General features: G+C 51.8%; 1 protein-coding gene across 1 annotated transcript in view; it reads right to left on the bottom strand.

Moving 5' to 3' along the window:
* The window catches only part of LOC139596583 (hydrocephalus-inducing protein-like), a 56,374-nt gene that overhangs the window by 30,031 nt on the left and 1,566 nt on the right, over nt 1–24,777 (bottom strand). Inside the window, exons 3-23 of the mRNA XM_071440988.1 lie at nt 24,520–24,619; nt 23,172–23,290; nt 21,785–22,008; nt 19,812–19,879; nt 17,589–17,683; nt 16,549–16,649; nt 15,169–15,304; nt 14,557–14,721; nt 13,533–13,685; nt 11,458–11,696; nt 10,155–10,407; nt 9,446–9,589; nt 7,969–8,109; nt 7,164–7,480; nt 5,475–5,637; nt 4,896–4,997; nt 3,989–4,198; nt 2,996–3,124; nt 1,927–2,104; nt 1,269–1,459; nt 409–542 (exon numbers count right to left, since the gene is read on the bottom strand). Coding sequence (XP_071297089.1) covers nt 409–542; nt 1,269–1,459; nt 1,927–2,104; nt 2,996–3,124; nt 3,989–4,198; nt 4,896–4,997; nt 5,475–5,637; nt 7,164–7,480; nt 7,969–8,109; nt 9,446–9,589; nt 10,155–10,407; nt 11,458–11,696; nt 13,533–13,685; nt 14,557–14,721; nt 15,169–15,304; nt 16,549–16,649; nt 17,589–17,683; nt 19,812–19,879; nt 21,785–22,008; nt 23,172–23,290; nt 24,520–24,619 — 3,362 coding nt within the window. The remainder of the gene's footprint in view (nt 1–408; nt 543–1,268; nt 1,460–1,926; nt 2,105–2,995; nt 3,125–3,988; nt 4,199–4,895; nt 4,998–5,474; nt 5,638–7,163; nt 7,481–7,968; nt 8,110–9,445; nt 9,590–10,154; nt 10,408–11,457; nt 11,697–13,532; nt 13,686–14,556; nt 14,722–15,168; nt 15,305–16,548; nt 16,650–17,588; nt 17,684–19,811; nt 19,880–21,784; nt 22,009–23,171; nt 23,291–24,519; nt 24,620–24,777) is intronic.

The following is a 24,777-nucleotide window of genomic DNA, read 5'->3' as shown; positions in this document are numbered from 1 at the left end:
AGGGTTTGCTGACATGTGCAGCTCCCTTCTCCTTTTGTTCAGTGTCACAGCTGCACAGCTGTTAGTTGGAAGCAAGACTTCAGCTGGGAGTTGTCTCCTTCAGAGCTAGGCAGCAGGGACAGAATCTATGCTGTCTGGAAGGGCCTGAAGGTCTGCACTGGGTCCCCCAGCTCTAGGGACAGAACCCCACAGCTGTGGGGAGCTGAGCAGTCCAAAGCTCAGCGTGGTGCTGGGGAAGGGAGGACACTCCACTGCTCACATGCAGCGTGTCACAGCCACCAGGACCAGACCCTTTCTGAAGTCCAGGCTGTTCCCAGCTCTGCAGAAACAGGGAGCTCTCAGGAGAAGGGGACATGGCTGGGTGTTCCCAAGGGGCACCTGGAGATGGGGATGGGAGTCCCTACTCACTTGGCAAGACTCTGGCACAGCTCCTTGTCAGGGAACCTGCTCTTCAGGGGATGGGTCGGAAGAATTTGCTGCAGCTCTACAAAAGGTTTCTCTACCAGCATCCTCATCATCTTTATCTGCACCTGAGAGTCTGACTGAAGAAAGGGAAGACAGTGGCTGGTTAGCAAAGGTCCTTCCCAAAGCCCAGCTTGCACCTGAGAAAGGATCCCACCCCACTCTGGTTGGGAGGGGGTGTGGGGTCCTCCTGTCTGGCTGCTCAGTGCCTGTGACACCTCCTGCTCTCTTAGCCAGGACCTCATCTCCAGGGAAGTAACTCCAGCATCTTTGCCTGCCCAGACACTGTCAGCAAAGCTGATCTGGCCAGGCAGACAGACAAGCCAGGAACCTTCCAGAGCTCCAGATACTTGCCTGCCCCCAGCCTGTACCAAGGCAGCTTGGACAGCAGCTGTCTTGAAAGGGAACTGGGACCAAGCTGGTGCCTCTTGGAGATGAGCACCTCCAGCACAGCCCCAGGGCACAATCAGGCAGCTGCTGTTAAGGGCTGTAAATCTGGCAGGGCTTGGGTTGGGAACAATGAACTCCCCAGCAATGACCTGCATCTCCCTCAAAGCACCATCAACTCCATCCCTGGAGCATGGCCTTCAGGATCTCTCCCTGGGCTAGCCAGGAAGCTGCTGCAGCCCCAGAAGAGACATGACCAGCGGGGCAGCCCTAGGGGCAATGCTGAGGTGACACAAGGTTGTCAGTGGGCAGGGAGGTCCCAAGTGTCATCAGGGCACCAGGAGCTGCTGTGGGCTGCAAGGGGCTCAGGTGACATGGAGAGGGTGGCCTGTGCCAAACGGGGCTGCAGCTGTTCTTACTACAGTGCCAGAGGCAAGCACGCTGGGCTGCAGGTCCTGACTCTTTGGGTTCTGAGTCTTCAAGGTCTGAGACTTCAAGGTCTCAATCTTTGGGCTCTGAGGCTTCTTCAGAACAACTGATTTATAGCTGGGATCGTATATTTGCCGGCGTTTTATGAGCCGTTTCAGTGTCTTCTCATATTTTTCATTTCCTGAAGAAAGAAAACATCCACAAAGAGAAGTGTGAGCAAAGTGCCAGTCCCATTGAAGCTGGGAAGTCCCTGCCTCCCAACACTGGTTTCTACCAGAAAGAAATCCCTCAAGCCATCTATGGAAAGTGGATGCTGCTGTTCCTCTCTGAATCTCATCCCCTGCAATGTCACACAGATCCAACCCTGCCAGAAGCCCTGCCAGCCTCTCTTACAGGCTTTCCCAAGCCTTTCACTCTAGCCATCGTCCTTCAGGGATGAGGATGGCAGGCTCTGCAGGTTGGCTCCTGGGACAAAGTCCACATGGCATCCTCAGCTCAAGACTCATGAAGCAACCAGGGGGCTTGACTTGGTCTGGGAGTCCTGCAACCCTTCAGGCTCGGTGGAGGTTGGCATGAGCTGCCCTCAGGGCCTATGGTAGGGAACAAAACCAGAGGGGCCTTTCCTGAGGGCAGACAGGCAGTGCCCACCTCTGATGCTCCAGGGCAGGTCCAGACTGATCATGGGAAAGGATGCTTCTCCTTTCAGGCAGATATTTTCTGGTTGCTGGTCACCCACTTTAAGCTGATAAGTCCTGCTGAAGGCTCCTGGTAATCCTGGCATGTAAGAGAATTTCAGCACTTGCGTCTCACCAGCTGCAAGGGAACCCTGCAGGGATGGGAGAAGAGGGAGGGAATGCATCAGAGTGTTTGATGAGGCATGGCTCAGGGGACAGACAGGCTGAGGAGACAGGTTCTCATCTAGAAGAAACCATCAGAACCACATCACCTTCATGATAAATATATTACAGTATTGGCTTTCACAATTGTTAGAGCAGATACTATGTGTTTTATAATGATGACTTTTGTAAAAGAAGTTTTGCTAAAGTTTAGAGTTCTTTTAATGAGAATGTTATGTTGTGATACCAATGTTAGTGAAGAGTTGTTGCAATATTAACATTTAACCAATGAAGGAATGGAAACCTGTTGAATGTGTTGAAAAGTTACAAATGACCTGGACTAGGACAACTGCACTTGCTCCATCTGCCGAGCAGGAGCCGACACAGCGCCTCAGGGCTCTAGCGGTGACGCTCTGTCCCTGTCCTGTGTTACTCTCTCTGTTTCTCATTTTCTCTCTTTTCTGTCCCCCCTCTGGTTGGGACCATGCCATTTCTTTATCAACAAACAGTTTTCAGATACACTACTTGCTGGGTTTGTGCCCTATTTTCCTCTGAGAAATCTATCAAAAAGAATTCTCCTCTGCTCCCCTTCCAGCAGGACAGGACAGTGACCCACGCACCTGTGCCTCCCGCCGGTGTCTGCCTCTGACAGCAGAGCCACCCACCAGCCAAGGCCGTGGGGGACTCTGTCAGGAGAGCACTTGTTTGACCTTCTCTGGCCCCAGCAGAAATTGCTTACAGCCCTGTCTCTCTCATGGCTGGGTTTGGGGTTTTCCCCTCTGACTTTTTTCCCCCTTCCCCACCTCCCCCCCTTTTTTCCCCTTTAACACTCTCCTGGGCCACCTGACACAGGGCTGGGCTCAGTCACTTGTGCTACTTACAGTGGTGGGGTTCACCAGAAACACGCCAGGCAGATGCTTGTCTGCAGGGCTAGGCTTTAGCACCCACTTGAATTCAATCTTGCCACCGTTCACCAGGGTGACATCGCTGTGATGAATTTCATTAAACATCTGGAGAGAAGGCACAGGAGAGGGAAGTTACAGACCAGGCCTGCTGCTGGGAATCTCCTTCCTCCCTCCTGGGCTTGAAAGCAGACACATCATGGGAGCAGGGACCAGGGAGGAGATAGGGGCACTTGGGAACCTGGGGAACCCCCAGGCACAGGGCACCTGCACAGCACCAGGGAGCTCTGGCAGCACACAGAGCTGTGGTAACACCCATGTGAGGGCCAGCAATAAATGAACCAGGGCACACAGGCCCTCTGCCCTCTGAGGGGTCGGTCACCCACAGCCAGGAGAAACAGAGACAGCACTGAGGCATTCCAGGAGAAAAGGCACCTGCATGCAAGTATTGGCAAGCAACATAGATGCAACAAGGGAGTCACCCAGGGCAACACAGACAGGGCCAGCAGCTGGAAATATCTGTGGGCTTTTGACTGGAAAAGAGTGAAGTGGGGATTATTCTGGGACAGTCTCTCCAACGGTAGTGACTGGAAGCCCAACTTCTTCCCTTGATTATTGTGTGGATTAAGCAAGAGCTTTAGACAAGAGCATCTCCTTGGAGGTCAGGCTTTAGGTGTGGATCAGCAGAGAGATGTCTCAGGGACACACCCCTCAGAGCACCCCCACTGGGACCCTGCCTGCCCCAGGAGGCAGTGTTAGGTACCTTGAAAAAGAGGCATTCCCAGCATTGTGGAGAGGGTTGGAGATGGCCATTTTAGAGCAGCTTGGATGCCAGATGTGTCCCTCAAAGGTTGGGCTTCCAAGCCCCAGAGCCAACAAAGGGGCTGGGAAGGGAGCCCTGGAGCGAGGTGGGCAGGAACCTGCTGGCCGTGGTGCCAAGGCAAGGAGCTGTGCCAGGGATGTGTGTGGTACCTGTAAGCCACAGTTGATCTCCTGGGGCCTCACGAGGTAGCTGAAATGTGAGATCTCCCCGGTCACCAGCACCTCGTAGGTGGGGCCTCCCTCCACGTGGCACAGCGCCGTGACATCGGAGATGGTGTTGAGGTGGCCAGAGAAGGTGAAGGAGACCTGCTGGCTCTCACCTGGCTGCAGCACACCTGACATTGGCAGGATACTGAAAGCCTGGATGGAAGACAGGAGAGCTTGAGCTGTTGAGCATGGCAATGGATGCAGAAGAGCATCTTGGAGCAAAGTGCAGCTGTACCTGGAGGGGCCTATTCCCCAAACACTGCCAGAATCACCCTCATCTCATCCTGCATCCATGCCACTGACCAGTGCAGGGACCATGGGGAAAATCTTCTCCCACACTCACAGATCAATGCATTAATTAGTACATTACGTGAAAGTGAACTGGGATGTCTCCTGGCAGTAGAAATTCTCTCTGATGCACAACTTGCCTTTAAAAAGCATTTCTTACTGCTTTTAGAAAAGGAGGAGGCTCAGAGTGAGAGCTCTCGGAGCTGAGCGAAGGACTCCAGCCCAGCTCATCTGACTCCTGAGGCTCTTCCCCTCTCTCTGATTTAAATGCTGCTTTCTCAAGGTGCTATAGCAAAAGCTCCTGCAAAAGTTTCCTATGGACCACCTGAGGAGTTCCAGGGGGAGCAGTGCCCTCCATAGGTGCTGCAAAGTGTCCTTGGGCAGCCCTACAACGTGTCCTGCATGGCCTCTCCAACTACCAGTTGCTTCAGCAGCACTTTGTGATGGGCCTGCAGGGATGGGAGGCCCCTCTGTGGCCAATGCTGGGGCCACCAGTGGCACTGGGAGCTCCAGCCCTGCTTGCCACACTGACAATGTGCAAGTGAGACAGATTCCCTCCTACCTTCTCTGCTTCGAGGGAAGTCTGCGGTTCATCCACGGAGATGCTGATTCCCTCAAACCCTACTTGGAGGCGAGGGTATTCAGGAAGTTGATCTGATTGCACCTGAAAAAGAAGCCATTTTCTATGCTGGGAGGAAGAGACAGCCACTTTGCAAAGTCTCCGTTTGTAAGACAGCTCCAGGGCCAGCAGTGCAATAGCAGCTCTGGGTGAAAGCAGAGCCCTGCAAACAGGGAGTCTGGCTGCCTTGGGAAGAGGCTCCATGGAGATCAGGACTCATCCCAGCTTGCTCTGGGAAGGAAGCTGGAGGCCTTACCATGATGATGCAGATAAAAGCCTCATCTTTCATTGTGAAGGCAAAAAATCCCACACTCAACACAGGTCTGTAGGACCTGAGTGAGCTTCTCCAAGGAAAACTCTCCTATTTCTCCCTCCCACACAGCCCACGTCCAGCCACTGGCCCTGCTGCCCAGCCCACTGTCAGGGCACAGGACAGCAGGGCAGCAAAAAGGGAGGTCAGTACGACTTGGTGGTGGCAGGCTGGGGAGGAAACACAAGCAGTAGATGTACAAGAAAATCTACCTTGTTTCTTAAAGATTGGGTAAGATCCTGCATTGTTTTCAGCATTCTGGCTGTGTCCTCATATCTCATCTTGAAGTGTCTCCATCGAGTTGCTGGGTGAACCAAATAGGTTGCCTTCCCCTTTGGTGGTTGGGGTGTGAATTTAGGTGGGTAAAGCTCATCTCTGGAAAATAGGATAACTATGAACAGGGATCTGCAGGGGAGGGAGGGACCGCTGCACGAACAGCTCCTGGTCAGGATGCAAGCCCTGGGTGGGTGCTGGCATGTTGAACTGAGAAATGGTTTGATCCAGGCCTTCCCAATCCAGGCTGGAGCAGGTCTGTTCTAATGGCAGCCCAGGGATAACACTGAGGTGCTGCAGCAGCTGCAACTGCTTGCATTGAGAAACTACAGAGGACAGGGATTAACACTTTGTGGGGATGCAAAAAGCACAGTGGGAGAGGAAAAGACAGAGAAGGCAAGCAAAAGGTGAGATCTGAGACACTGAGGGGCAGAGCCAGCCACTGATGAGCCAGCACAGCCCCCCCAGTGCTCAATGCCAGAAACTCTGCAGCTCCACCAGGTATTTATCAGGAATGTTTCCCTGACACTGGTGGGGGGTTGGTTGACATTTTCCAACCCTCCCAGGTGACTCAGGTCACATTCCCCATTTTAAATTAAAGCAGGTGCTCAGGGTAACTCTGCTTGTGTTTCTAATGCCATGTGAGGGACACAGCTGAGCTGTGCCTGCCTGTCACCCTGCTGAGTTGCAAGTGCTCCCCACAGTCAAACACCACCTGGATGCTCCATTCCCAGACAGGCATTCAGGGCCTGTAATGACCTGCTCCCCAAAGAATCACTGTCTTCAGCTTTGTAGCTTGTTATCTAAGGCTGGGTTTCATTTCTAGCTCTCTCATCATAACCCCCAAGAAATCCCTAATCATTTACTCCACTGTCTTTAGTTTTTATGAATGGTTTGAGGCAACTTCCAGGACCATGGTGCCCAGACAATGACATTTTTCACTCTAAAGTAGAAACTCTCTGGGAGACAGGGATAGGAGATGATGTGATGAACAAGCCCAGCTGACAAGCAATTCAGAACTCATAAGGGACATGTTGCAGGGTGGAAAAGTCAAAATGATAATAAGTGACACCAAAAAATGGAAGTGAAGACTCCAAGGTGTCCACTGAAAGCTGACCACTGGGAAAGAAATCGTCCTGGCACTAAAGGAGTTGTCTCAGCAAAGAAGGAAAGGGAAGGTAACAAGATGTTCAGCATCAGCCCTGGTGCTAAGTGGCTCTTTCTCTGCTTTTGGGACTTTCTGGGCATCCTCCAGCACAACGCGAGGGAGGAAGGCAAGGAGCAGAGAGCAGCTCCTGCAGAGAGGACCCATCCCAAAGCAGAGGGGCCAGAAGGGCCTTCAGCAGCACTGTGGGAGCTGGGACTAGGAGCCCTTCATCAAGGTGGACATGGTCTCAGGTCACAGAGGTCTGAGAAAGCAGCTTTCACCCCAGCTTTCCTTCCCAGGGGAAACCACTGTGGGGGCTATGCAGCACCAAAGTGGTGGAAAACCTATTCCCTGAGCATCCAGCCTGAGCACAGCTGCTCAGTGCCATTTGTCAGATGCCAGGCAAACAGCTTTGCTCTTGGCCAAGTACAAACAGGACACAACAAGAAGAGCTTCAAGGGGAGGGCAAAGGTGCACATACCTAAACCTGGTCACCTCGCTGTCGGAACGGAATGACCAGCGGTACTGGACGGGCAGTGGGCTGCAGTTGGTCATCTCCAGGGAACGCACTTCTTCCGTGTCAGGCCTGATGAAGCCAAACTCCACAGAGCTGGGCTCCATTTGGAGATTTGGGAAGTGAACTTCTCCCTCAAGGCTGATACGCTCCACAAAAGGATGGCCCCTGACCATGTCTATCTTCAGAACCTTCTCTTTTTTCCAGCTCTTAAAATCCAGTTCATAAGCTGGGTCAAACACGATGTAGAGATGACAGGTCTCCCCTACACCCACTCTCACAGGCTGCAAGGAGATGAGCAGTAATTAATCACCTGTGGGATGATGTCCCAAGGTCTGACAGCATGAAACAGTAAATGCTCCAAGTGACCCCAGCACGGGCTTCTCAGTTCATGGTTCATCTCTCTCCAGCAGGGCTCTGGCTGCAGGCACCACAGTCCAGTCCAGGATCCCTCAGGCTCCCGTTTCTGTGCTCAGCCCCAGTATAAGGGGGTGGCTGCTGGAGAGCTGGCATGGCTTTCCAGGAGACACCTTCCCTGCATGGCTTGCCCAGACCCAGCTGCCTGCTCCCTTCTCCCTGTGCCTTAAAGCCAGGATGGATCTTCTCAATTCAGATAAGATTTTGATTCCTTCAGCAGCTCTGCTGATGCAGCTCAGACCAGCCCACTGCTGATGCTACAGAATAAACTTCTTGACTCAAGGAGCTCCCAACAGAAAGGCACCACCACATCCCTCCTCTTCAGACCCCACTGGAGGAGGCCAGGGCTGCTCACCTGGCCACCTGGGAGGGGCTGCTGCTCCTTATCACAGACCAGGAATGGCTGCTCCAAGTGCAGCATGAGGTCCAGTGGCAGCAGGCAGGTGTTTTTTAAAGACAAAGGCTGGTACTGCAGTGTCAGGACATCGCTGGGTTTCTATGGAAACAGGAGACAAGGAAAAACAGCCTCAACTAGAAACAGACCTCCTTCTGCTTCTGCTGCAGCTCACATTTTTCAGCCTCACGAGTGCATACATTTCTATTTACTCTTTCTATTTGTTTCTACCCTTCCAGGAGGTTTTTCTTGACAGCAGATGCTTTTCATGTTTAGAAACCACAGCATCCTCTGGAGGACAGGGAAAACTCCCAAGTACAGATGAGGGAATAGGCCCCTGAGAGGAGGTGGCTGCTTGACCAAGATCTAAAGCAGAAAGTGAATCCAGGCCATCTGTCTCCACTTTTGTCTCTCTATTGGGCAGAACAGCACTAGAGGATCTTCACTCACATACAGTCATTTCTCACAACCTTCCTGGCTCTAGCAGCCTCAAAAAGCACTTTGTCTGCACCACAGGTCCTGCAGCCCCTGCTACAGGGACAAGGTGTCTGTGGTCTCAAAGCTCTGATCAGCCTGGGCTCTTCCTTCCTGTCTGAGCATTGTGCTGGGCTTCCTGCATGGTTTAGAGAACCCAGAGACTTTGGGAAACGACTTCTGCATGTACTGATACCAAACAGGTGCTGTGCCATAGTATGCAATAAATCAGTTTGGGTGTGTGGCATCGAGCAGAACCCAGGCAGAATCAGGGAGAGCTGAAAAGCTTCTCAATTACATCTGAACTGCCTGTTCCAGGGATTCTGTACTTCACTGGAAGCCTGGGAACCAGAGGAGAGGCCTGAAACTACAGAAACCAAATCATTAACCATCTTCTCTTTTTCAGACAACTTGCAGGAGGCAGAAAGATGATGCTGGAGTTGGGATCCAGAGACTAAAGGGCACCTGCTCTGCCTCAGTGTTATCATCACTGCAGTTGCAGGATGCCTGGGGGTCCTTTGAAGCAGAGGAGGCTTAGGGAAATGCACAGAGCTGATCCATATAGCTGTACCATCAAGCATCCATGCCAACAGCAGAGAAGGCACAGAGACACAGGAGATGTTGGGTTTTTCCTTGTCAGCCTGAGGAATTCACAGGAATCTCCAGTTTTCCCAGCTTCCCTACAGCATCAGTGTACAGACATCACTGTGCCTTAGAGGGTCCTCAAAAGCCTCCCTTTACAGTGAGCACAGAAACTGGCATTTCTCTGGGGTGGCCACCATCTCCTTGGCACTGCAGCTGGAACTGCACTTTTACTTTGGGGAAGTCAAATACCAGTCTCATCTCTAAAAGCGTCTTCACTCACTTTACAAAGTGCCTCAGGAAGGGTAAAGAGGGGCTTTAACACAAGCACACACCCCCCTCAGCCATGCTGTTAAAATGCCAGCATGCAATCCAGACTTACCTTCTCCACATAGAAAGAGAATTGTCTGGCTGATACTTCTATAGAGGGGTGAATGAACTCACAGGTAATGATTGTTTCTATTATCCTTTCCATATAGGGGGATGTCCCAATGATGGCTTCACAGAACACATAATCCTGCACCTCCTGCAAGCAAGAGTCACTTGTCACCAGTGCGTAGTGGCAGGGCACCCTGCAAATGCCCTGCATTGGCTCTGCACCCACCACGGGCCCTATTCCTGCCACAGTTACAGTCCCTGCCCCCTTTTCTTCCTGTGCTCAATTGTCTGTAACACTGCACCCCAAAAGCACAAAAGGCACTTGTGAGAAACCCCCTCCCTTGACATGGCTTTTGTTTTACTCCGTGCTCACCCCAGATAAACCACTTGGCACTTGTTTAGTTCACTTTCTTTTTGGACTCCTAGTCTAAGTGTAACTTATTTCTCTGCCCTTCTTTGCTGACTCAGCATGCAACACTGCTTGCCCCAAAAGAGCAATATTTCCATCCACCCCTGCTTTGGGATCAGCACTGGGTTTTGGTAGCTGTGGAATCACAATAAAGTCTCAGCTGGTCTGATGGTGGCCAGCAAGGAAAGCAACTGGTGCTGCCACAGAAACGAGTAGCCTTAAATCAGTTTTGTGAAGGCCCCTGCTCATTTCCCCAGGCAAATGTCAAGGGCTTGTGGAACAAGCCCAGAGGAGGGGATCTCACCTGTGGGATGCGGGAGAAGCCTCGCAGCACCATGTCCTCAGACTGGCCTCGCTGCAGGCCCATCCTCGGTGACTTCACCCCAAACGCAGGCTTGGAACGTTTGGGGCGCTGGGAATCATCCTGGAGACTACAGAGGGTTGAGACACTCTGGCCCCCCTCCTCAGGTGGGCTGTAGCATTCCGCACTCCAGAAGAGCTGATGGTAACGGCGGCCCTTGTTTGTTACTTTGAACTGACGAAGACAGGGCACGAGGCTGGAATGGAAGGCAGGATGGAAAAGAGTATGAGAGTAGCTATTTCCCTGATCATCAGATTGCTCCCAGTGAGCAACCTGAGGTGTTAATTGCTTAGAGACTGTCTTCATTTCCAGCTCTTAATGTGGACCAGAAGTGGTGTCTGATAAGGTGCCCTTTTGATGTCATTATTGCAAAGAGAAATATGTTTATAATGGTAATGTAACATTTTCCAGGTGAGGCTAACAGGACGTGGTGTTTTCCCCCAAAATGTTTGTTCTGGGGTGATTCATACTGTTGCTGTATTTTGTATTAATCTGTGCCCAAAGCTGAAACTGAATCTTTGAGATGCTGCCCTTGGGGACCTTGTGTGTGGGGGTAGGATTGCAGGCATTCCTAAAAGCCGGCTCAGAGGCAGTTTCTGGATGATCCCAGCAAGCTGGTAAAAATCATCTGCCTGCTCCACGAGAGGAAACCAGGGGAGCAGAACCTCTCTCATTCGTATCAGCCTTGGCTCTGCACTGGTAGCCATTTGTAGAAATTTCATTTTGCAATTAGAAACTGTTTGGAAGTGAACTTTGCAAACTCTGCTGGCAACTCTGCCTCTGGAACTGCTCTGTGGGCTCCTGCCTTCCTGGTGGGGGTTGTCACCCTCCTGTCTCTTTGTTCCCAGGGCCCCTGCTTGCCTGGCAGGTGCCATTGGGAAAGGGCAAGGGCAAGAGAAAGGATCTTCCCTTGGTGCCTCAGCCACATGGAGGGACTGCCTCATCTGGGCACCATTTCAGGAACCTTTAGTTCTGGGGCAGCCTGTGAGATCATTACTCCATCAAGTGAGGACATCAATGTATTAGAACTACAGACAGTTTGTGGCAATTTAGCAACTGGTTTCCCTTTCAGTGGCTTTTGAGGGTGTCTAACAACTCTCAAGTGCCCATCACATGTTTGTAAAGGAATCTCTGCCTTTAGGGAAGGAGTCAGGCCCTTGAACACTGAAGATCTTGCCTGAAGGACTTCAGAAAAACTGCTCCTTGTTGAGACAGGAGGAGAGGTGGGAGTGGAGAGATCTCCTACCTGAATTGGTATCCCAAGTTGAGCTCTGGGGCAAATGGTTTGTCTATGACAATTGTGGTGCCAATGCCGAAAGCCTGGAGAAAGACGGTGCTCCAAAGGCTGTTCCTAATGAACAGCTGGACAGTGTCATCAAAACCCACAGTGTCATCCAGGGTTGCTGTGACAGTCACAGGAACCTCACCCAAAACAGGGATCACTCCTTCACTGGGTTCAATAACAAAGCAGTAGGATTTGGAAGCCTGTAAGACAAGCATAATATGCATTTAGGATGGAAACCACACACCCTGGTGTCTTGTGGGATATAAGAAAAGGAAAGACTAAAGAGGGGAGGATAAAAATCCTGAAGGCTTAATCTCCCTAAAGTTAAGCTACAGTACTGGGCAACAGCAGAGCTCATACAACCTGTATTTTCCCCTCCTTTAAGGGACTCAGCCAATTAACCCCATTTTGCCCAACCCAAGGGATGCTTGTCCTCAGGAGAGTGTTCCTTCCCCAGTCTTTCTCTGCACTGTGGGCCAAGGAAAGCTGCTTTCTCTCTCCTGGCCTCTCACGAAGGCTCAAGGCCAGAGGAAAGCAGGACTGCTCAAATCCCACTGCAGAAACCACATGGCTGGAGGACATTGCTGAGAGCCTGAAGAATGTCTCTGCAAAACCAGGTAAGCAAAACCCCAATACCAAACTAATCTTTCCCAAGGGGCCATCAGTGCTTCTCAACACCCCCTAAAGGACTGAAGCCCTCACTCCCCACCAATCATCAGCTGTAGAGAGGTGCCCCAGTGCCCTCTGCCTAAAGAAAAGTCACCTCCAAATGCTTATAGCAGAGCAGGAAAGCAGGAAGCAGAAAGAAAACTGGACAACATGTGCTCTGTGGGCATGGCCCACTCTTCCCAAGAACTCTTGTCATCTGCTTTCTCATGGACTTCACAGACTGGCCAAGAGAGCTGGAGGCTGCCCAAAGGAGGGAGGAAAGGCCTTGCACCAGCACAGCTGTGCAGACACAGCTCTGCAGGTCTGGCCCTGGCAGGAGCACATGAAACCCAACCTTTACACACCATGAGCACCCAGCCAAGGTGCATTGCTCCCTGCAGAGGCTGAAAGCAGAACTCCATTGTGGAGTCAGGGAAAGCTGCCCTGGAAAAACCCCTCGCTTTAGAATAACATTTATCTCCCAAACAGCTGGAAAAGCAGCAAGAGGAAAAGTCACACCCCTCCTCCTTGGCCCAGGAGGCTGTGGCTGGACTCTCCCACATGGCCTGATGCTTTATCCACAGACACAGACAAATCCATGGTATCAGGTTTTAACCAGCTCCACAAGTTCAACACAGCCAGCATGAAGTAGAAGAAACCTCAAGCCCCTCACAGATCTCCCCCTCCAGCAGACAAGCCAGCCACCCCCAGGCCCAGCCTACAAGCCCTTCCTGGCTGCACCAGCCCTGCTCCCCCTGCCAGGGGAGCAGCCCCAGCTCCTTCTGCCCTATGCAGCCCCCACATATTAAACAGCCTTTCTCTGCAGCTGCTCCCCAAAGATGCTCTTCAATAGCACAGAGATCACAGGCTGGGGGGTGCACAACCCCCACCCTTGTCTTTGTGTGGACTGCCCAGCTGGCTTGACCCCCAGGAGGTGTGAAAATTGCCTCCCCACCAGCAGTCTGAGGACACACCTCACACCCTGCTCTCTACCATTAACAGCAGTTTGGCACAAAGCAAATGTAGATGGGACAGGGAAACCACAGTGAAATCCATGCTCTGGGGAGCAAAGGACCACAGGTTTCTCTTGATCTCGGAGCTCCAAAATGTGACACACACAGCTAAAGACAAAAGATAAAATTAAGGGAGAACTTGTCAACGCAACCCAGATTAATTGCTGCTCCAACATCTCTGCACCTGACCTCACTGAGGGGTGCCCCAGCTAAAACCACTCCAGAGCCAGGTTCCTCTTGCCTCGCTCAGAGGGAATATTGGAGTATCTTGCCTCCTCTCACACAGGGCAATATGGAAATCTTGCTTTTAAAAGCCAAGTCATGGCTGCTACTGACCAGTCCATTTCCCTGGAAAACAGCCCCACAGATACTTACCATTTCTATGCTGAAGTCTACAGGGACAAGACATTCACTGAAGAGGGTAAAGCTTTGTGAAGCAGGCTGTAGAGCTGGGATCTTGCCAAACTCTAACACAGTTGGACTTGGGTAGATTGCTGCCAGCCGTCCAGAGCTCCGTAATTCTACTCCCTGTTCCAGGAAGCAGGCAAGAAAGATTAAAAACCACTCAAAACAAACCACAACAGGGAAACCTAAAAAAGCTTAAACAGCTCAACCCTGCTCAAGTTATTGCTTTAGGGACAGCTACCACACTCCAGCTGAAATGCTGGGCTTTTGGGAAAAAAGGAAAAGAAAATTACATGTTCACCTCCAAATTTAAAAGGATTAAGGTAAGAGAACCTTTCAAACTACAAATTATTGGCCCAAAGGTAAAAGCTTTGCAAGAAATCTCTAGTTAAGACCAGGCTGACAGTTAAACAACTGGTTATTCTGGCAGGGAGAAACCCTCCTTTTTAAGGTAAGCAGCCTGATAGTTGAAAGCAACTGTTTTGTCAAACTTCAAGCTCCTTGGCACAGCCTGCATTGCCTGTCCTTCCTGTTCACTGATTTACATGCAGTGCCACAATGGCCCAGATGTTTGGTGCCATCCAGGGAATTTGGCATCATCATTTCATTATGTTTTAATCTAAGTTTAAATCCTTGCAACCAGTCTTCAAATGCCAGCTTTCCTTTCTTTTACACAAAGCTCAAGGTTCCCAGAAGTCTTCTGACATCTTCTTTTGTGCTCAGAGAGATGACAAGACATTTGAAAACAGGTGTTTCCAAAGTTAAGCATTTTAAAGCTTAATTAACTAAAACTCCCCTCAATTCCAGCTTAGATGAACTACCTTCTGCGTCAGACACTGAGATCCCCACCTATGAGGCATGGGCTGCTTGTGCCACCCATCCCTGCTGTCCTTCTCCCCAGCAGCCTGTGCCTGTTTTCCCTGGAAGAATCCCTGTCCCTGTGCACCCTGCCAGGAGCAGTTGCACACAGGCTCACATCTCCCCTTGCACTCACTCGCGGGTTTCTCTCATCCCCGAACACGCCAACGAGAATCTTGGTGCGATGCTCGCCCAGCGTCTGCACTTCGATGATAACTGGGATCTCTGCAGTGCCGTAAGGCTGCACAATCCCACAGGGCTTGGGGCTGGAGTAGAGCACGGGAGAGTCGTCCTTGCGTTGCTGGAAGGGACAGAATGAAATGCAACTTCAGAGGGACCTCTGAAGAAACTTTAGACTCCTTAACATCCACTGCAACAGCAACTTAGACGTTTAAAACTCCCCAGGACAAAGGTAAAGGCACAAACAAGCTGCAAGAATTGTAGGCTTAGCACTCCCAGGGGATCCTGCAAGGAGGCTGCCAGCACAGGCACTGGTGTCTGTGGATGCAGCAGCTTTTCACAACCCTCTAAGACCTCCCACAAGAAAACACCCTGAAGACTAGACTAGAACATAAACTGTTTCCTCAGGAGGTTAAACTGCATCCTAAGGTTTACATTCAGGTAGGATCCTTTTCTCAGCAGATCTTTAAGACTGAATAGAAACCAGCAAGGTCTTATCCAAACCCTTTTTCCCACTAATAGTCTCCCCAATAATATTTGACAGGAGGAGGTGGACGTGATGCCAAACCTGGAGAACAAGCCCGTAGCAGCCAGGAAGGCTGGAGGGATTCGTAACAAGGAGCTTCCTCTCGTATGGCACCTTCAGGAGGCACTCATGGTACGCCAGGACTATGGGGAACACATTCAGCTCAGGAACAAGACATCTGGGCAAAGAGATGATCCCAAGGGAATCAGAGATACTGAGAGAATGGAGAACATTTACCCCCAAAGATTGTGAAATGGAGCAGAACATGTTGGTCACTGTCAAATGGGCATTGAACAGCCCTACAGTGATAAATTGCCTTCTACTTCTTCCCACTCCAACATGTCTTGTCAAGGAGGGGCAAACCCTGAGAGGCAGCACCCACAGGCTGCCAAGTGCCCCAGGCAGAGCACTTTGTGCCACAGCTGCCTCAGCCCCTGCTTTACCCAAGAAGGCTTGACAGGACTCCTGGAACAGTCCCAGTGACCCACGAGCTCTGGGGGAGCCATCCCAACAAGGATCAGTGCTCACTAAGGCTCAAGGAACACACAACCCTAGTGTCTCATAAAAATGACTCCCTTCTCTCCCATGGTGCTGTTGCCCTGCCTGAGAACTCAGCTGCTGGCCCCAGCCTTGGAGGGCATGAGACAGCAGCTGCCCCACAGAGTGGCTGATCAGCCACCCCCTCCCAGGCCCTGCAGCTCCCTGGCTCCTTCACTGCACAGCTCCAGGCACTGACTGGCCCCAGCTCCATTTGCTTGACAAAATGGCAGCCCAGGCACTGCCTGGATGGCTCTGCCTGGGAGAGGGAACAGCACCAGGGAGCTGCATCCCTCTTGGCATTCAACTGACACCCACAGCAGCACAGCAGGGTGGAATTCTGCTGCAGCAAGAACGACTTTTGGTTTAAGTCTGAGAACATTAAAGCTGAAAATGGGAAACACAGGGAAGGAGAAAAACTGGAGCTGACCTGCCACATCAAGGCTGCTTTCCCCTCGTCAGACCTTGCCCTCCCCACTCTTGCTGGGAGCCACTTTCCCCTGTCATGTGCCCTCATGGACAGAACCAGACCCTGACTCTCAACAGGCTGCCTGGTGTGTCCCAAACCAATGCAGGGTGGTCACAACCAGCACAACTCCATCTCTTGCAGGAAGAAGGAGAGGAGGCCCTTGGGAAATTTGTTCCACCTCAAGCACCAAAACCCAGGCCAATCAATGATACCATTCCTGGTCCCTTTAGAAAAGGGCCCAGGACCGTGCTGGGCTGTGAGCAGGGGCTTTTCACCACAGGCTGCTGTCCAAGCACTGCTGTTCTCATGTCCAGCTGGCACAACATGAGGCCATTAAGCAGCTCTTCTCCTTGGCAGCTGCAGCCAGCAAAGCCTGTGCAAGGCAGTCCCTGGGGGAGGCCAGGAAGGGCTGGTACCTGGCCTTGATGACCACTGATGCCACTTCCTTAGCAATACCCTCCAGGTCCACCAGCAATCTCCGTTTGAATCTCATCACGGTGTTGGAACACAGGGTCACCTGGTAGAAAAAAGAACAGTAAATTCTTCCTTACAAAAGCTCATTACCCACATGTGATATCCTCCAGTTCTTGAGGAAGGATTTGGCTTTAATTCTTCTGCTGGTCCATGTGTAGAGCACAGTCTCAGAGTAACAAAAGCCTTCTGGCAATACTGGATTTGTTAAACACACCTTGCTATCACAGCATAGGTCAGCTTCATTAAAACATTAGACTAAAGCTCTACACACCACTGTATTCAAATTAAAGGGCCAATTTCTCATCTGACTACAATGACATAAATGCAGAGGAAATCTGACTTGAACAGACTGAGTTCAGCTTTACAGCAGAAGGCTGAGGTCAAAGTGTGGCCCAGCAGGTGCTGGGCAGTTCATGGCTGCAGAGTGTTTTGTCTCCACTGGAGATCCCTGCAGTGAACACAAATTTTTCTGCTCCCCAGGAGCAATGGGGAGAAATGAGACCAAGAAGAAAAGCTAACTGCTTTATACAATGACATCTCTCTGACAGCCACCTTCTGCCTTCATCCTTGCTCTGCCCACTTACAATCAAAGAAATTGCTCTCAAAAACAAACGAATGGCTTCAGGACTTGACTATATGGTATTGATCTCAGTGTAGGATTTTGGAAACAAACCAGTGCTCCTTGAGGAACATCCCGGGTAAGCCAGCTAGCAGAGGCCTCCCAGCAGTGCAGATCTCTCACTCCCAGGATGCTCAAAGCTGGCACCAGAGCTAAAGCCCTCCCACACTCCAGTGAAGCTTCAGCCCTGGTGCTGAAGCATCTACGGCTGGATTCTTCCCATACCTCAATGTCCTGGCGCCCATGGGAGGGGATGGTCCCTTGGCTGGGATTCATTGTGAACTCCCTTGGCTCCACATAGAAATGAATTCCCTTCCTCCAGGATGGGTCACCTTCTTTGTGTATTTGATCAAAGCTGCTCACAGCCGGCTGCGTGCCATCGTCCGACATGCGGAGCTTGAACGTCACGGGCACCACGGAGCAGTTGGTGAGGCAAATGCTCTTGGTGCAGGGAAAGCCTAGGAAAGGACACAAATATCCATTCAGGCACCCATTATGGCATGATCCTGGTGGGAATATCCTGCCAGGATAAAAGTGAGATTGGAGTTTAGCTCTTTATTTTGTGAACTACAGCTCACCGAGAAGCTGCATGAGGAATTAATCGTCACTGAGTTCCCTTTGACACTGATTCCAGACTGCAGCCTTGAAAATGCCCACTCCTAGCCCTGCTGAACACTGCAAGCTTCTCTCTTTGGGATGGGGAGGAGCTCCCTCCCCTACCCCAAACCATCACCAGTTATCTCTCAGTGATGAGTGTGCACCCAGACCCAGCATTTACTCTGAGAATTCAAGCTGTAAAATTCCCTGGTAAGTCTGCCAACACTCCCATTGTTTTCAAGATACACAAACAGTGAGTTGTCATTGAGAAGAAGTTACAGCAAAAGAAAATGAGGATGGAATCAGGGACTAGAATGTGATGCACCTTAATGCAGTTTCTCTCTGCAGGACCCTTAAAGCATCTCTTGGTTTGGGCCAAACAGACTGAGCACATGACAGCTCAGAGTCCACTCAACTGGGGGCACACCCCAGCCTTGGTTTGAGATTAGCAATTAGGAACCAGGTCCCACCTCAGCCAACAAACAGGGACATCACAGCCATGTTGCTCACTGTGATTGCTGCCTGCAAGGGTTTCCCTCACTTTAGCTCTGAGATTTGCTTTCCATCCTGCAAAGCCAGAGACACAGCCACTCATGGTGGGGATGTCCTGCAGAGCCTGCAGAGCAGCCACAGCCTGCTCTGCAGTGCACCTCTGGCTGGGCTGGCAGCTCTGTGGGGAGGACACTTCTCCCCAGGCCTGCTCACCAAGAGCCACTGGAACACAGATGGGGAGAATAAACAACTGCAGCTGCAGCCCAGAGCTTCTCTGTGCCCATCCAAGTGACCACTGCCAGCTCCAGCAGGGACTCCAGCAGGGAGACGAGAGAGGCACAAAAAGGACAAACCCAGATGTCAAAACCTCAAGTGAGACTGAGGTCAGCACCTGCAGACAACAGTCAACAGTTACAAAGAAGCAAAGATACAACAGCTGCCTTCAGCTGAAGAGACCTTAGGAATGAAATCGGATTCAGCAGGATCAATCTCCTGCTTCAGAAGCATATTTCTATCTGTTGCCTTTCTTGTTTCATTTCTTCACACGGCAACTTGACAAGTGCCTCCGTGGTGATGCAGGCTGGGGAAGAAGCAGCTCAGGAAAGGCAATGAGTTTCCTTCAAAAGTTGATGAACTTCATTGTTCTGGGTTTAGGCTTGGTAGTGAATGTTGCCAAGGGGTTTTGGGGGGTTTTGGTCCTGGGGTGGGCTTTTTGTTCGGGTTTTTTTTGGGAGTTGTGTCTGTGCAGTGGGAGCTGAGGCTGGGCAGGGAGCGGAGCTTCCCTTCCTCCCGCTGGGGATCGCAGCTCGGCCGCTGCTGCTGCGGGAGGTTGTGTGCTTGGCCCCGGGACTGCCCTGGCTGCAGCTCAGCGCTGGCATCGACCCTGCCTGCCTGCCCCGCTCCTGCCTGCTGCTGCTGGGCACTGCCCACATCCCCCTGCCCTTTGGGGGTTTGCACAAGGAGCATTTCCGTCCTTCTCTCCCTCCCTCCTTCCCTGCCGGTGCGGGCTGGGAGGGGATCACTGCCCTGCCAGACCCCACAGCTCCTCCTGCTGTGATCACAACAACACCAAAGGGGGAAAACGGGACTTGGCCCCTGGGAAACGTCTGTTCTTGCCTTCTTGTCTGTGCTGTCCTGATATAGTCTAGGAAAGAACTGTTAGTCCTTTTCCCATAGTTTTGCCTGGGAGCCCTGTAATTTCAAAGGTATAATAATTTGGAGGGATGGGGTCATCTTTGCATTCCAAGAGGATTCCCACCTTCCTTGGCAGACATCTGTCTTTTAAAGCAGGACAGAGACACTAGAAAATACTGCCTTTCTATTCCTTGGTTCTATTTGATCTCACAATGGCAAAATGCCCCCTAAGGCAGCAGCAGCAGCAGCAGCCCTGCAGTTCACAGCCTGAAGAGGCGGCTGGGGCAGACCAGGAGTGAGGGATGCTTTTCTGTTGGAAGGCACAGATGCCTGACGCTGTGTCCCAGCCCAGGCAACACTCACCAAAGGAGATGTCCCCGAAGTCGAGGTCAGGGAGGTCGAAGTGTAAATTCGGTCCAGTGACGATGCCCCTGGAGGCCGAGGACAGAGCAGGAAAGGGCTCGGTTAAAGGCATTGCAAAGGTCCGGCTGTCGTGGCTCGGGGCACAAAACCTGGGCTCAGGGCACCCTGGGTTTCCAACCAACACAGCACCGTGTGCTCAGCACAGGGCCCTGTGCACAGGAGGCAGCTCAAGCCAAGTGGCCAGCAGCCAACAGCCACTGATGGGCAGGCAGAAGCCCCTGGGATGCTGGGGGTCCCATGAAGGACCCTGAACACACACCCAGACATGGCTCCGTGCCTCAGTTTCCCCAGCTGCAATGGGATGGACATCAAGGTGTCCCCACAAACTTCTGTAACCAGCCTTTCCAGCCACAGGTTCCCTGCTTTGCTCCTTCTTAGCTGGAACTGCCGTTCCCATGGAGGAGCTTTCTCAGGAGAGTTTGACCCACACAGTCATTACAGACACAGTTCTGAGACATGAATCCAGGGGAGCCCCAAACATCCTCTGAAAAGAGCAGCAACAGTTCTACCCAGGGGACAGGTGAATCCTAGAGGAAAGGAATGGTTTGTCAGCAGTGCCCCAGCTGGCACAGCCAAGAGCAAGAGCTTCAACAACCAAACCAGGCTGTCCTGAATCTAGCACAGCACCTCACCTGGCCTTGAACTCAGCAGACACACTCCAAAAGTCACCAACATCCACTGAAATCAGCACTTGAAGCTGCACAACACTCACCAGTTGATTTCATGATTGATGCCAATCAATGCCCACTCTGCCTTTTGGTTCAAAATCAAGGACCAGTGAACTGTGCCTTCTGTTGCACTCACAGGACTGCCCCTGGCTCTGCTCTGCACATCTCAACAAGAGACACCTGCCCTTGCTCAAGGAGAAAGCTGCTTATGCAGAAACACCCCATGACCAGTTTGGGGGAGGGACAGAGGAGAATCAATTATTTGATGGTGAAAGGTTCCCTCTTGATTTCCAAACTAAAAAAGCAGCACTTTTCCTCCAAAAACAAAGCCAACATAATTGTTTCTCCACTATGGGCAGACCTACTCACCACTTTTCTCTTGCCAAATAATAACTTCCTTGTTCCTTTTTATCCATCTCCCTTATCTTATTGGTACAATCAAGTGCAGATTGCTTTCATTTCTTTACTGCCTTGAGCCAGTGCCCCCCAAGAGCAGCAGCCCAGCTCCAAAGCTGCAGAGCAGCCAGCATCAGCTCTCCTGCTTCCACTCCATTATCCCAGCAGCACATGGCTCAGGCTGGCAGGGACAAGGCCTCACACTGCTGTGGTGCTGAGGACTGAGCTCTGCCTCCCCTATGATCAGCCCTTCTCCCTTTGGCTGGGCCAGGATTGTCTCCTGCCATGGCACCAGCCCATGGGATGGTGCCCCAGTCCTTGGCACAGTTCCTGCTGCACAGTTCCTGACTCCCACATCAGCCCTTTGCTGGCTGTGCAAAGGAGGCACCAGAGCACTCTGTGCACAGGAGCTGGGAGCACAGCTTGTCCCCCACAGCATGAGAGGGGAGCTGAGGCTGCTGCTGCCCATCTGGCATGGATTATTAATGGAAGTTTTAAAAAACACTGCTGCTGCTGCAGAATCACCCAGGCTGGCCCATCTGCAAAGCCCTGGGGGCCTTGCTGGGTGTTCAGGTGGGACATCCCAGAGCAGCTGCTGCCCAGAGCTGCTCCATCCCACTGCCTGCCATGGCCCAAGGCAGAGGGAGATCCCTGCAGGGAGGAGTCATTGCAGCTCCTGGGTACCACACAGGGCAGCAGGCATCCTGACACTAAGGCAATGCCAGGATCACAGCAGAGATTAAGACCTCAGGCATCACCTTTTTTCTCTGCTCAACCCCAAAATGAGGTAGGTGGGGGATGTCCCAGAGACAGCTACAGATGTGCCCACCAAGCTCCCAGAGTCCTTACCTGATGGTCAGGATCGCAGGTGTAGGAGTTTCAGCCACACTGAACTGAAATTCTTCCTCAAACCACCCCAGCATGGTGGTATGGAAGGAGATCTGAACAGTCTGGGTCCCACCTGGTGCAATCATGCCCCGCTCGGGTTCAACCATGAAGCAGAAGTCCACTTCTGTGGTTGAAGAGATATAGGTGAAGGGAGCATCAAGAGCTCCTATGTTAATCAGTTCCACCTGCAGAAGAAGGAAAAGTGGAAATACAGTGGAACCTTCCCTTCTTGTGAGTTATTGTCTAATGATGCAATGAACACCCAACAAAGGCAGAAGATGCTTTGTGCTGCTGAATGGCAGAAGTCAAAAGATACAACAGGACAAGTTCTGCCTTTGGGTTTTCATGCAGAGCAGTGGCAACTCCACAGACCTGCAGTCACCCTGGGCTTATCCCATGGACACAGAGCAGTGCACCTCTGCTCAGCATCACCAAGCTCATGGGGAGCTGGCCCTGAGAGCCCTGAGTGGGGTGATTGCAGCTGCGGAGTGAATCACCCCAGAGCTGCTGCTGCCCCAGTGAGCACAGCTCCAACAGCACCATCTACTCATTCACCTGTTCCCATACCATGGAAACAATTCATTGAGAATGAGGCATCAGCATCAAAATGTACAGACAGCACCATCTTTTGGTAAGAAAACTCAGCGTGTCTTTCCCTTCCCCAGCCGTGCTTTTGAAAGTGTCTGGCATGCTGTAGTGCCTCATTTTCTACCTCTTTGAGTTGCTCCCTCATGAATTTTTTGCAAACTTGACACTATTGGGGGGGAGGCAAATAGGTAGAAAAATCCTTTGCTTTATTCCCAGGAACACTTTTCTCCTTCCAGAGCCAGAGATGCACCAAGGCTGAAGTGTGGTGAGGGACTGGTCAGCAAGGGAGAGAACTCCCAAGCCCTTTGCAATGGCCAGCACTGAGCCAGGAGGCTGGATGGATTTCCTGTGACTTCAGCAATAAGCAGGGACACTTGACTGGAAGCTGTTTGCAGTGGGCTGAAGCTCAAAGGCAGCCAGTTTGTTGCAGCTGCTTCTGCAGAGCCCAGTCCAAAGGTGCCTTGTGTCTGGCACTGCCACAAAAGCCTCTGAACATGCAGCTTTTTGACCCAGTGTTGGTTTCATGTGGCAAGGGCTTGTTTTGCAGGAAGCCTCCCAGCTGATCCCTAAGGAAGGCTGCCCAAAAGCTGGGACTGGGGCTTCAGGAACAACAGACACACGTTTCTGACCCCCCAGGTTTGAGCAGTACATCAAATATTCCCTGCTCACAGCTGCCCAGGTTGGCAGCAATTCCACAGCTCCACCAGGCTTGCTGCTGCCTCAGGAGCCATCAGGATCCATCCCAAGCCCTGCTGCTCACCTCATAGACATAGGAGGTGTTGATAAAAATCTCCCCAAGGTTCAGTATAGGAGAGCTGAGTTCAATCAAGGGTCCTTGGCCTTCCCCTCTGAGGCACAGGGGTATCCTGCTCTCACGGCCTGGGGAGAGATGTCCATTGCAGTACAATCATTCCCTCTGTCACACTGGATTTTCCAGGCTGCCTCAGTGCTAGTCCCTGACTCTGAGCTGGATGCAGTCAGCTCCTGATGCTGCAGGAGGAGATATGGACTCTTCTCTTCCCTCAGGAGATATCCCTTGGGGCTGACTTTGAATTTCTAACCCATTCCTTGCGCTAGTTTCCAATTTGAGCCACCAGCCTGCTCAGTTTAAAACATCTCTGGTGTCCTGGAGTGACAGGCCAAGCAGTAATGGGTGGAAATGGAAAGAAAGGAAATTTAGTTGAGATATTGGGAAGACATTTTTTACTGTGAGGGTGGTGAGACACTGGAGCAGGTTCCCCAGGGAAGTTGTGGAGGTTCCAGCCCTGCAAGTGTTCCAAGCCAGGCTGGATGGGGCTTGGAGCTACCTGGTCTAGGGGGAGGTGTCCCTGCCCATGGCAGGGGCCTTGGCACTAGATGATCTTTAAGGTCCACCCCACCTCATCCTACTGTGATTCTGTGGTTTCCTTCCCATGCACCTAGAGGAGCTTTGAAATCCATTCAGTGCAGGCACAAAAGCTCATGATGAGTTTGGCAATTACCAAACTACCTGGGCCAGGAGCACAGGCCTTTGTTGCCCAAGTGCTCCCCTTCTGACACTCAGCACTGTGTTCTGTTTCCACAGAGTGAGAGCTGCAAGGGGACAACTCCCACACAGGCAGAGAAGCAGCTGCTGGCCAAGGGTGCTCCTTCTACAAACACCCTGTGCTCAGTGGGGCTCAGCCACCTCTGCTCTGCTGCTGTCTGGGCACTGGGAGGTGATCCAGGGCCAGGGAGCACATTTCTAACTCAGCTCCTTCCACCTGATGATGGATCCATGGCAAATGGACCCATCCTGGAGGCCAGGGGCCTGCAGGGGCTTAGTGCTTGTTCACTAAAGCTGTTCTGCTCTGGAGCTCTCTGGCCTTTGAGGAAATGCTGGCAAAGCCGTGGCATGAAAACCTCTCCCTGCACTGCCTGGGCTGTTCTGGGATCAGTAAGGCAGACCCAGCATTCTGAGCCCTGGCCTTGCACAGGAGACTTCCTGGAGGCTGCAGGGCCAGGGGGGATGTGCCAGCACTGCCCTGCTGACCAGGGACTCTTCCCAGCACTTCCATGGGAGCCCAGTGGGCTCAGGCTTGCACCATGGCTTCACTGAGGGGGACAGGAGCAGGGCAAAGGAGCTGCACCTGAGACATGGCAGTAAGCCACACTTTGATACACCAGTGCTTCCAGGGGTTCGAAGGTCACCGTGATTTCAGCCGTACTATTGGGCTCAATTTCTCCCTCCTACAACAGAAAGAGACAGCAAAGCATTGCTCTTCAAACTCCACATTTCTTGTTTCCAACCACAGGCCTGTAAGCCTTGATTGAGCATCAATGATGAGTGAACAACACAAGCAGCCAAGGAAAGCCTCCAAACCCAGCTCAACACAGCGCTGGAAGCT

This window comes from Agelaius tricolor, unplaced genomic scaffold, assembly GCF_023055355.1.
Source record: "Agelaius tricolor isolate 1412-34295 unplaced genomic scaffold, bAgeTri1.0.p SCAF_15, whole genome shotgun sequence".
Lineage (NCBI taxonomy): Eukaryota > Metazoa > Chordata > Aves > Passeriformes > Icteridae > Agelaius > Agelaius tricolor.
Note: the sequence above shows the minus strand (reverse complement) of the source record. Positions and strands in the feature narration are given on the sequence as shown.